Source organism: Notechis scutatus, chromosome 2 (genome assembly GCF_049901735.1).
Source record: "Notechis scutatus isolate UNSWTSFEM ecotype Mainland chromosome 2, rNotScu1.2, whole genome shotgun sequence".
NCBI lineage: Eukaryota > Metazoa > Chordata > Lepidosauria > Squamata > Elapidae > Notechis > Notechis scutatus.
Window position 1 is genome coordinate 9,762,045 of NC_142010.1, and position 12,657 is coordinate 9,774,701.

At 42.2% G+C, this 12,657-nt stretch overlaps 1 protein-coding gene across 1 annotated transcript; it reads left to right on the forward strand.

The window, feature by feature from the left end:
• Positions 1 to 1,347: 1,347 nt before the first annotated feature.
• Positions 1,348 to 6,991, forward strand: LOC113427635 (vomeronasal type-2 receptor 26-like). The gene is made up of 5 exons (XM_087958826.1): positions 1,348 to 1,383; positions 1,873 to 2,667; positions 3,493 to 3,705; positions 4,442 to 4,568; positions 6,063 to 6,991. Exons 1-5 carry the CDS (start codon positions 1,348 to 1,350, stop codon positions 6,971 to 6,973), a joined length of 2,082 nt encoding a protein of 693 aa, XP_087814952.1. The 3' UTR covers positions 6,974 to 6,991.
• The last annotated feature ends 5,666 nt before the right edge of the window (positions 6,992 to 12,657 follow it).

Below are 12,657 nucleotides of genomic sequence, written 5' to 3' on the forward strand. Positions count from 1 at the left end.
ACAATATCTTTAAGTTTTTTTATTTCATACCATCTGTTTTTGATAGCAAATCTCAACTCTTACTAAATTATATTCATATCATGACTTATCCGAAATAGTCAATTACTATATATCTTTATTACCATATCCTTTAATTCCTTGCTCTACTTTCTAACCATCCATAAAATAAGTTCCAAATCTTATAATACTCCTCTTCTTGCTCTCTAATTGCCATCGTTAATCTACTCATCTCTGCACATTCCATTATTTTCTTAATCATTTCCTCCTCCATCGGAATTTTCTCATTTTTCCAATTTTGAGCAAATACAATTCTAGCTGCTGTTAATAGGTGAATAATCAAATATGTTATTTCTTCGCTATAATTTTCTGGTAAAATCCCCAACAAAAATATTTCAGGCTTTACTTCTATATGTTGTTTTATCATTTTTTCCAACCATGTGTGTATTTTAGTCCAATATCTTTTAGCTTCTGCACAAGTCCACCACATGTGGTAATATGATCCAGGTATCTGGTAACATTTCCAACATTTCGCTGTTTTATCTTTAAACATCTTTGCCAGTCTTGCCAGAGTGCCATCTGTAAAACATCTTATACAAATTCTCTTTATAATTTGACATTGTTAATTTATAATTTCTACTCCATAGTTTCTGCCATTTATCCAAATCTATTCCATATCCAAAAAATTTCCCCCAAGCAATAATTGTTTCTTTAACTTGTTCTTCTTCTAATTTCACTCCTAATAGATAACCATACAATTTTTTAATCATTTTCTCTTCAGTACCTGTTAAGATTTTATCTAATTCTGTCAATTCTTCATAAAACCCATCTGTCTTAACATCTGTCTCATATCCAGAATGTATTTGCATATATGAATACCAATTCATATTCATCCCTTGTTCATCTAGTTCTTGCTTTGTTTTGAGTTCACCCTTTTCATTTAAAACATCATTATATCTGGCAATGTATTCCATTTTAAAAACATTTTGATACACAAATGACTCCATTGTTGATAACCAGACCAGTATTTTCAAATACTGTTCCCTTATTTTCTCCCACATCAACAATAATGCATCTCTTACATAATGTTGTCGAAAATAACCATGTGCTTTACTTTCCTTATACCATAAAAAAGCATGCCACCCCAATTGTAGACCATGCCCTTCCAATGTTAACAGCATAGTATTTCTTAAAACAATCCACTCTTTCATCCACATCAATATTACGGCCTGATAATATAATTCCCAATTGGGTAGACCAAAGCCAGGAGGGGGCAAAGTTCAAAGCAGCCAAATTCTCTCATAACACCATCCCCATTGCTTTGGGGGTTTCTGCTGCACACTTGTGAAGATGAGGAGAGGCTCTCGGTTCATTAAAGGATCTTCTGTACAATAGAAAGGTGTAGCACAAAAGAGTTTTCTGTACAAAAGGAAGGTACAGCAGTATTGGGAAGCTTATGTTTTGTCCATAATCTTAGTCATAATAATAACATTATTTTAAAGTTGAACAAATTCCAATTAGTGTGAAGAATTTTTATGGAACTAAACATTTCAGCTGACATCTGCACGTGTGCATCCCATTTTGCTAAACTGTAGTACAGAAATATGATTTGTAATTATTCTTTCTTTACTTAATGTTTTGTATTCCATGTAGTCTTGTTAACAATTTGATTTTTAATATTTTGCACCTTGGCCTAGTGGTTAATCAACAATATATTATTCTAATATATATTCTAATATATTCACAATATATTAGAATATACAATATACTAGAATATATTATATTATAATATATTCACATTGATTTATTACAAGATAATATTTAGGCCTTGATCTGACCCCAAATATAACACAACAGTCTTCATTGCTTTTTCAGATCAGTGAGAGAATTGCTTCAGAGGATCTGAGTGATAAAAGTCAATTCCCTTTTTTCCATCGGATACTCCCCAAAAATGGGTTCCTCTACCCAGGAATTGTCCAACTGCTCCTCCATTTTGGATGGAGTTTGATTGGTCTCTTTGCTTCAGACACAGAGAATGGAGAGAATTTCATGAGGAGATTTACTCCTATGCTTATCAGGAATGGAATTTGTGTTGTCATATCTCAACTATTCTCAACAACTGGACACACAATGCCTATCACACATGCCTTCTATAAGTGGAAACAAGTCAACGTCTATGTTCACTTCATAGAATATGTTTCCATTTTTGACAGAATTCTTCCTTTCCATTCAGCATTTGAAAGTTTGATAGGACCCATCCAACAGAAAGTCTGGATCATGACAGGCTTGGGAACATATTCAATGAAAAGACACAGACTTCTCAAATACATTCATAGTATTTGGACCTTTGCTTTTCAGGTGGAAGAAAGGACAAAAGATTCTGCCTTTGAACCCTATTTCTTTGTAGATCCACAGTTTGAAGATCAGTCTTTTCACTGTTCTTTTTCAAAGCATGTCTTTTCTATAAAAGGCCGGAGAAGATGCACCCAGAAAGCACCACTAGAGACCCAAAACCAAAGGAACAGAAGACGGATAACAAATGCTGACTATGCTTACAGTATTGTTATGACTCTGGCTCATGTCCTTAATGCTGCGTATTTCTCCAGATCCAGGAGCAGAAGGAAGGAGGGCAAAGAGAGTTTGGCGGCTACAAGGCTGCAGCCTTGGCAGGTATGATGCCCCAACAAGGGTCTATCAAAATTAGTTCCTTTGGAGAATGAATCCAAATGAGGAGAGGAACCATCTCAACCTCTTCATGTTACAAGAGGCCAACTGATTTGCCAATCTAATTGACCAGGGGATAATTTTCCAAAGAGTTTATGCCATGACAGAACAATGTTGACGTTGTACTATTGATTCTAAAAGAATGTATGAATATTAAAATACATTCTTGTATCTATGATTTTGTGACTGCCATCATAGGGTTTTACCTTTATAAATTTAAAGGAGCTTCTGAGACCGCCTAGGAAAATCTCTCCTCCCTGCAGGAATTCAAGTTAAGGCTTCTCTTATTTATGGCTGCTCTGTCTTTGCATAAGGACCATCCTTTTAAGGAAAACTGAACTTCTCTGCTTTACTGGCTCAGTTCTAAAACTGTTCCACCTTTTAGGATGCCTTTTCTCTCATTTAGCCAGAATCTCTTTTCTTTTGATAGCCTATATTTCCATGTCCAACAGTCTGGAACAATAGTGAACACAACTGAAGGTGAAGGTGAAGAGTCGTTCTCCGAGCTTGTGGGTTGGTTTCCGTATGTTTTGTTACCAGGCTGGGCAGTGGTGGGATTTAACTTTTTTTCTCACCATTTCTGTGGGCATGGTTTGGTAGACGCGCTTTGCGCGCATGCAAAGGGTTTGATACTGACGTTCTGCAATCCTGCATTTTCCCTGTGTCTTCAATCAGCTGACACGCGGCAATCCGCTGTCCCGTGTGAAGCAGCTGACTGCTTCTTGGGGTAAGAAACCAAGGTATCTGCTTTTAAAATTCCTTCCATTCTAGTTCCCTCCATTTCTGGAGAAGAATGAGTTTTGCAATCTTTCCCAGAGGAAATTGTACTTGGACCAAAATGGAGATGTAGCAGCAGATCTCAACATTGGGAGCTTGTTGGTTTTCTCCATGAATGATACCATATTACAGAAAGTGGGGAGTTTTGAAAGGCAGAGACTTGTTATCTACCAAAATGCTCTGTTACGGCTACAGTTACTCAACAAGGTGGGCGGAATGTTGCGTTCTATCCTGTTTTCAACATCTTAGGATCCATTCCAAGCATGCTGAGTCAGAAATTTCTTTCTTCATCAATTTTGTTTTCAATAAAATGCATATTTAACAAAAAAAAAATTAGAATACACTTTATTGCAAAATTTAGTATAAATAGATCATTGGATCATTAGCATACAACAAATGCTGACATGAAAAGTGCCCAGTTGGACAGATGCTGCATTTGATCACAAAAGATGGTGCTTGTTTGTCCTGAAACCTGCACCTGCAGACACGAGGAGGAGGGAGGAGGAGGAGGAGAATAAGAAAAAAAAGAGGAGGAAGAGGAGGAGGAGGAGGAGGAGGAGGAGGAGGAGGAAGAGGAAGAGAAAGAGGAAGAGGAGGAAGAATAAGAAAAAGAGAAAGAGGAGTAAGAGAAGGAGAAGGAGAAGGAGGAGTATAAGTAGATCATTATAGTTTTAAAACATGGATAGATAAAGAATGGAGGAATGCATATTAATAAGGCCTTAATGGTTGGAACTTTACATAGTTCCATCACTCCAGATTTTCTTAAATGGTAAATTACTTTCTTGTAATATAATCCTTAAAAACATTTGGAACTAGTGAGAAATTTCATACGTACGTAATTGAAGCCCAGAAGCAATTTGGCTACTGATCATGTCTACATCCATTCTTCAAGGATGGTGAATCTTAACATATTTTCTTTGGCATTCACTGTTTCCGTGCTTAGTCTCTGCCTCAGTCCAAATGTGTGGAAAATTGTCATCCTGGATTTGTCAAGCGGGCACAACAAGGAGAGCCTGTGTGCTGCTATGACTGCATTCGTTGTCCAGAGGGGACAATCTCCACTCAGGAAGGTGGGTCACAATGAAAAAAAAAGGACAGGGCTCATGAAAGAAGAATTATCCAGAGCGTGATGATGAAAGTGGAAGTTAAAATGTAGATTGAAGTTCAAATGTTTGTTGTTGCTGTTTATTTTCAAGCTGCACATTTTCTTATCAAAGTGGAAGGAAGGCAGAAAGAAATTGAAGGAGGGGCTAGGAGAAGAGGGTGTGGCAGATTGGGGAAGCTTTACTTACTGCCAGAATAAATGTCTCTTCTACTTTATAGTTGAGATGTGACATGCTACATTTACCTTCGGGAAATACCTGATTTCTTCAGGAATTATCTTAGGTTCACCTCCTGGGAGCATTATTGCAATACGTACTATATGGTACTTCCATTTAGGGTCATTGTGAAGGTATTTCTGGTCCACGATGAAGTGTTGTGGATGTCAGGATTCCAGCAGTTATCTCAATTAAATCATGAGTCTCGAGCCAAACTTCAAAAACTTCAAAAGGATTTATTGGGAGTTAACATGTCCCACTACACCCACTGCCTGGGTGTACCTGACTCTGAGACACACAATTCATTGTCACCCTTGACCCTGGTTTTCCCCCACCCCCTGGGTGTATCATAATTCATATTCTCCAATGAGACACATCCATAGCCAAGAATCATCAATCATGTCCTCCTGTTAGAATTCTGCATGGCAGAAATTTCAGTCACCTAGTTACTATCTTGGAAAACTACTTATGGAATGCACTTTTGGTTTCCAAGCTGCCGCACTGCTCTTTCAAACCCCTTTCCCTCCTCCCTTTCGATGGCAACTCTAAAAAGACCATAGAACTATTTTATGAGTTGACAGTGGACAGTTATGGGTGCACCTCATACCACATATACTACCACTGCTCCCATTAGCCATTCTGAATTATCTGCAGGGCCAGCTTTATCTGCCAGCAAGTAGATTTCAAAAGATAGGCATCCTTTGAGTCCAGTATATTAAAAATTGCCACCTGGCAGGACTGAGAAAGAAAGATTAAATGGCTCATTATTTACATTATATTTAATAATATTGGGTGCTAGCAAAGTATTCAACATTAAGCAGAAAATAGCAAAAGCACGGACTTAAATATGGCTTCACGGCCCTCTCTAAGCGGTTTATACTAGAGTCAGCCTATTGCCCCCAACAATCTGGATCCTCATTTTACCAATCTCGGAAGGATGGAAGGCTGAGTTAACCTTGAACCTGGTGAGATTTGAACTGCCAAATTGCAGTCAGCTAGCAGTCAGCAGAAGTAGCCTGCAGTACTGCATTCTAACACTGTGCCACCACGGCTCTTATCATTCAGGTTCTCGGACTTCCCTCAATTTCTTAGACCTTAGCCATAAAGTTTTTAGAAAAAGACGTTATCTTTCTGTGGAGATGCTAATAAATGGATCTTGGAAAATGTTCCTATTAACAACTTTTCTCCCCAAAATGGTATTTCTTGAAATGTAACAGAATATTTTTCAAAAAATATTTTTTCCAGATACAGAAATATGCACCAAGTGTCCAGATGATAAATATCCAAATGAGATCCGAGTCCAATGTATCCCCAAAGTTATAACCTTCCTGTCTTATGATGAACATCTGGGCATCATCCTGGTCTCTCTTGCCCTACTCTTGTTCCTAATCACAGCATTCGTCTTAATTATATTCATTAAATATCGAGAAACTCCCATTATCAAAGCCAACAACCGGGACCTCTCTTACATCCTCTTGATTTCCCTCCTGCTTTGCTTCTTGTCCTCCTTTTTCTTTATTGGCCAACCAAGGAAAGCCACCTGTCTTCTTCGACAAACAGTGTTCAGCATCGTTTTCTCAGTTGCTGTTTCTTCTCTCTTGGCCAAAACAATCACAGTGGTGCTGGCATTCCTGGCCACAAAACCAGGAAACCGAGTGAAGAGATGGTTGGGGAAAAGCTTGGCCAATTCCATCATCCTTTCTTGTTCTGCCGGCCAAATTATCATCTGTTCCATCTGGCTGGGAGTGTCTGCCCCATTCCCTGACTCTGACCTTCACTCCCAGCCTGGAGAGATCATCCTGCAATGCAACGAAGGATCTGTTCTCATGTTCTACATCACCCTCAGCTATCTTGGCTTCCTGGCTGCCATCTGCTTCACAGTGGCTTTCCTGGCCAGGAATCTGCCAGGGGCCTTCAATGAAGCCAAGCTGATCACCTTCAGCATGCTGGTCTTCTGCAGTGTCTGGGTGACTTTTGTGCCCACCTACCTGAGTACCAAAGGGAAATACATGGTGGCTGTGCAGGTCTTCTCCATCTTCTCCTCCAATGCTGGGCTGCTGGGCTGCATTTTCATTCCCAAGTGCTTCATTATCATTCTGAGGCCAGACCTGAATACAAAGGAACAGCTAACAACCAGAAAAAAGGTAGAAATGTGAGCCAGAGGAATTTTAACTTTCAACATTTTCCAACTGTCCACATCTAGAAAGTAGTCCAAGTTGTTTTCCGTACATGAGGAGATCAACAATTTTGGTGGAAATATTTAAAAGTGATTGGAAAATATTGTCCCCAACCTTGTACAATAAAATTCTAAGATATCCATTGAAGTTTTTTTAAATCCTCAAGGTGCCAGATCTGTCCAGTGGCCTTAGAATGCCACACCCAGATTTTTGAGACATGACACTTGTGCAATGGGAATCTTGTTGATATGCCAGCAATATATAGTGGGGTTAGGTGGGACGTTCTAAAAATTCACAATTTTAGTTGTGTTTTTTAGGGACAAGATCCTTTCAATCTCCACCAAGGAAGAATCTAAATCATCTTTTTGTGACTTTCTTGTTTAGCCTTCCTCTGAAAAATAGTGTTTGAAACAAGGAAAATGAAATGCTTTTTCTACAAACTGTGTAATAGAAGCAGAAGGGGCCTGAATGCCACTGAATTTTGTTCTCCTAAAAAACAGAGTTGATCTGAAAAAGAATGAAAAGATGACATTAACAACATGCAATAGTGTGAGCTGCTTTTTTCACAGAAAAATAAAAATATTATAGACATGGCGGTTGTTATGAAGAAGCAAGTTGTCAGGACTCCAGTAGTGACCCCCATTTAAATCATGAGTCTCTAGCCTGAATTTCAAAGCTTGGAGAAGATTTATTAGGAGAAGACATGCCAGTGCTACCTGGGTGTAGCCGACTCTGAGACACATCATTCATTGTCACCCTTGACCCTGGTTTCCCCCACCCCCTGGGTGTATCATAATTCATATTCTCCAATGGGACACATCCATAGCCAAGAATCATCAATCATACTCTCCAGTTAGAATTTTGCATGGCAGAAATTTCAGTCGCCTGGAAACTATTTATGAAACAGCCATGGAATGCAGTTTCATTTTTTTAGCTGCTACACTATTCCCCCCTCCCTTTCTGTTGGAAACTCTAAAAGGCCACAGAAATATTTTATGAGTTGACATAAGTGTAATAGAAACTTTGGTGCAGGGATTGCTTATCTTCTCATTCTGCTCAGATGTGGCAGCTGTTCCTAGTGTCCCCTACAGCATGGGAATTAGGCTGCAGAACATTATACATATACCTCCTGGATTTTGTAGGAGGCCAGCATGGTGGCAATCTAAGAGGAGATGTTAGTCTTAGTCCCTTCATGGACTGTCATGCCCCCGTCAGAGCCTGAATCTGTGGAGGAGGACGAGTCAGAGCTGGGGCTGACGGAGGTCAAGGGGGTGGCCTTGTTGGCTTCAGAGGAATTCCAGGAGGAGCAGGATGAGGCAGCCTCGGACCCCTCAGGTTTGGGATGGCTTGCTAGCAGGGAGGAACAGGGGCAGGATGGCTGAGAGAGGGCAGGCAGTGGAAATGAAGAGTGATGAGCAAGGACCGCCTCCTCCTGATCCCAGAGCACGGAGAGTGGAGAGAAGGCAGGAACAGTACAGGCTGACCTGATGACTCGGGAGGAGAGCACCCCCCCTTCTTCACAAGGCACACCCTGGCACTCTTCTAATAAAGTCTAATATAAACTAAATTAAAACAGAGAAAACCAAAAATAAAGTCTGAAATATTTTAAACTCTCTGTCTAAAGTTACATTGTGGCTTTCTTTTTTCTATAATCTATCCTGTCTAATCATGAAAATCATAAATCGCACATTCATTTTTGTGGACTTTTTATGCAAAAAGTCGTTAAGTGTGTTCCAGTCACCAATAAATGTAGATATTATCCGTTCTCTAATCAAAGATGTCAGTTTGTCCATCTCGGCAAGTTTGACAATTTCACCAACCATTCCTCAGTGGTGAGTAGTGCTGAATTCTTTCTAACTTTGTACATATAGTAATCTTGCGATCCTGTGACACTAATGATACATTGAAATAATCTTCCATGGCATTTTTCTCATGGTTTTATCCATCAATCCTCAATCCTGCAATCACTTTGCAGTTGTTTATGGAGGCCTCTCCCTTTCACAATTACTCAGTGCATTTTTTTCCTAAAATGGCAACACCTAACAATATTCAGGCCCTTTACTTTTCCACACTACAATTTGTAAGTAAAGCATCTCCTTGTTCCTATTCCAAACATGGTTTGTCTTTGACAGACCAGGCAAAATGTCCAGAGAAAGAGGAACTGGAGCCTCTCTCCCAGGAAGAGACCCTCTCCATGGACAACCATGTCATTTAACTCCCATTCTGGACTGTGGCACAGGCCTTAAGAGCTGTGTATTCATCCAGGACCACAAACAATCTTGTAGTCAGGCACTGAGAGTAAAAGCCCAGGTCTGTAAAATGGGAATAGATTCAAAAACAAGACCAGATGTTCCCAAGAATGGCCCTTCCTCTCCACATCACCACCAGGATGCTTCTGCTGCCCCAGGGGTGTCAAACTGTATTTCTCCAAGGGCCGGATCAGCATTGTAGTTCTCCTCTACGGGCTGGCGGGGGGGGACGGATACCTTCTGCAGCACTCTGCTGGCTGAAAATGGGCCTGTTTTGGGCCCATTTTTTTGGCTATTTGGGACCCATTTTGGCCCGTTTTGGGGCTGTAGGAAGTTAGCCCCCATCCCTCTCCTAGAAAAATGAAATATCCTAGGAAATATTAAAGAAGCAGAATATTTCCCCTAAAAAGTGAAGTAGAAACTCAGAAGCAGAAACTCACCTCAGAAGCAGAAGCTCACCCCCACCTTTGTTAATGGGCGGGCCATTAAGGCATGGGCCAGAGTATTCTACATAACAAAGGCCTCAGCCCATCTCACCACTTGGCCTGGGAAGATTTCATCAGCCAGCACTTAGGTGAAGCCATGTGGTCCAGACAAAGCCTACAAAGTTAGCTAAGACCCCTGCCCCCGGGAGTCTGACAGCCAATGGGATACATTTTTTGCACAGGAACAGGAAACACTAAGATGGTACCCAACAGAGGGTATATAAGGGTCTCTCAGCATCTTGGCCTTCCCTTCTCTTTTCACCTTGAAGCATGTGATCATCCACTTTGGAACTCCAAGCCATGTGGTCCTGTCCACCATTAAACCAGCTTTCCAAACAGCCTCCATGTTTCCAGTGTCTTTTTCCCCACTTGGAACTGAACCCAGAAGGATAAGTCTTCCAACAGGGCCAGCTTTAGTCCCATTTTTCAGTCATTTGGGGCCCATTTTTGGCCCATTTTAAGCCTGTCTTGGGCCTGGGTTCCAGACCAGTTTCGGCCAGCAGAGTGCTGGAGGGTGAAAATGAGGCACACGGCCCATTTTAGCCACTAGAGGTACTGCGGGCATTTATATTTCCAGGCTAGTCCCATGGGCTGGGTTTAAGCACCCTGCGGGCCTTGAGTTTGACACCCCGTGCTACCCCCTCTAACTCAATCACCCAGCTCTCCCTTCTATACCAAGGTATGTATATCAATGTACCTTCTCTCCAAACAAGAATCATAATTTTTCCGACAACTGACCCAGATACATCAGGAACACTCCCAACCACCCCTTTCAAGATCTTGGCATCTTGGGATGGGAATTACACACAGCCTCAGAGATATAAAAGTCAAAGAGTCCCACCACCATGGAGTGCATCCACACAACCAGAAGAAAGGAAATCATGTCTCTTCAAACTGGTGTTTGGTGGATGCGGCAATGAATTGGTCTCAAGGAAAACAAATATATTTGTCCTATATCTTTCTCCATATTTACACAATGAAAAACATTCAGTGTTCAGTGTTTGTTAGTCTAGTGGTGTGGGATTTTATTGACCTAAAGAGCCGTCCAGACGGCAGCAGGTGAAAAAGATAATTGCCAGGGTGTGAGGGATCTTCTATGATGGCCTTGATTCTGCTTTGGCAGCGGGACCTGGCTAAGTTTCTTCCCAGAAAGAGAATCCTCATTCGGTCCTGTTTCTAGTCCGCTCCCCCTCTGGCCCCTCTCAGAAGGGACCCCAAAGCGTGGATGGGACTCTACTGCCTCACCCCCCCACCAGGAGAGCCCCTCTGGGAGCAGGACAAGGGCGGCCCCTCCAGATCTCAGTCCAGTCTACCTGGGCACCACCAAGCGTAGTTCCTTCCTCAGTTTCAAAGCGAAGGTTGTGGGAAAGCAGTGTTTGCTCGGGATCAGGTCAGCTCACGAATCTCCTGGCTGCCTTCACCCGACCCCTCCGCCTGGGTTGCCTCTCCTGCCTTTGGGGTGAGGGCTCGGGGGCTCTTGGGGGCTTCTAGTGCTGGGAGGACCCGGCTGGTTTCTGGGGGGGGGAGGCAGCAGAGTCCCATCCACGCTTTGGGGTCCTTTCTGAGAGGGGCCAGAGGGGGAGGGGGAGTGGACTAGAAAGAGGACCGGTTCAGTGTTTTGGGAGATGCCGAGGCTGGTGCCATTGAAGCATCGGGATAAGGCTGCCCTGTGGATGCAGCAGGAGAACAGCCTGGAGAGAAACGCTCCTTGAATAATGTTTCTAAAGATCCACCTTTAGGATGCTCACTTTCTCCTCGATCCTAAAACCCCAATAGCCCCAGAGCTTTTTTCTATGGCAGGCAGGGATTTTACCACCCAAAATCCTCCTTCTTCCATTTCAGGAGCGCTCAGCATGGGTCAGTCCGCAGAATCCAAAATATTTAAAATGTACTATTATTCCTTAGGAATCAGGAAGGGGCCTTGGGGGTGTTTCCTAGCTGTTTGCTCTGAGAAACTTATCAATGGAGCAGCTTTTCAAAAGGCACTAAAAAACCTGTCAGGATCTTAAGGTCAAATCGGGTGGGTTGGAGGCAGAAGAAGAGAAGAACCTCTGGAGGCTGGGCATGAAAAGAGTGGCTTGCTTGGACACAGTCAGGCCCAAACTGACCTGAAGAGGATTCGTGGATTCGTGGATTCATGGCTGTAACCTGCCTTAGATTCACACGTTTCTCTTCTTAGGCAGACTTCAGACTTCCTCACTGTTCAGCCCCACAAGGGAAATGAGCCAGTTCCGGATCACACAGAGTCCGATCCCCCCCCCTCCTTCTGTTGGAGAAAAGCTCTGATCCCTTTTGGATTCCGAAATCTCCCCAGAGCAGGAAGTGGATCTGAGGCTCCCTCTGCCCAAAAGCTCTGAGAAGCCTCCGGGATTGTGGGGGGAGGAGCAGGAAGAAGGAGGGCCAGGCCTTTGCCTTGGACTGGGAAGGACTGGGAGGCCATACTGGAGGGAATGGGCAGTAGGACTCGACTTACAACAGTTCATTTAGTGACCATTCAAAGTTGCAATGTCATTGAAAAAAGTGACAGCATGACCATTTTTCACACTTATGACCATTTTAGCGTCCTTATTGTCACATGACCGAGATTCGGATGCTGGGCAACTGCTTCATGTTTATGACGGTTGCAGTCTTCCCATATCACGTGAGCCCCTTTTGCAACCTTCTGACAAGCAAAGTCAGTGGAGAAGCCAGATTCACTTAACAACCGGGTTTTTAATTTAACACCTGCAACGATTCATTTAACAACTGTGGGAAGAAAATTTGTAAAATGGAGCAAAAAACCTCACTTAACAAATGTCTCACTAGCAACAAAACATGTGGGGTCAGTTATGGACATAAGTCGAGGATTACCTGTATTTATTTCTCTGGGCTTTGGAGGTCCTGCCCTTTTGTATGCAGACCCAGGTTCTGCCCAAATAAATCCCATGAA

Bases quoted from the DNA above. Each gene is read 5' to 3' on its own strand.
- LOC113427635 (XM_087958826.1), top strand. From the start codon at position 1,348: ATGAGGAGAGGCTCTCGGTTCATTAAAGGATCTTCT. The intron at 2,668-3,492 runs GTATGATGCCCC...CTTCCATTCTAG, and splicing joins CAAGGCTGCAGCCTTGGCAG to TTCCCTCCATTTCTGGAGAA. The intron at 4,569-6,062 runs GTGGGTCACAAT...TATTTTTTCCAG, and splicing joins GACAATCTCCACTCAGGAAG to ATACAGAAATATGCACCAAG.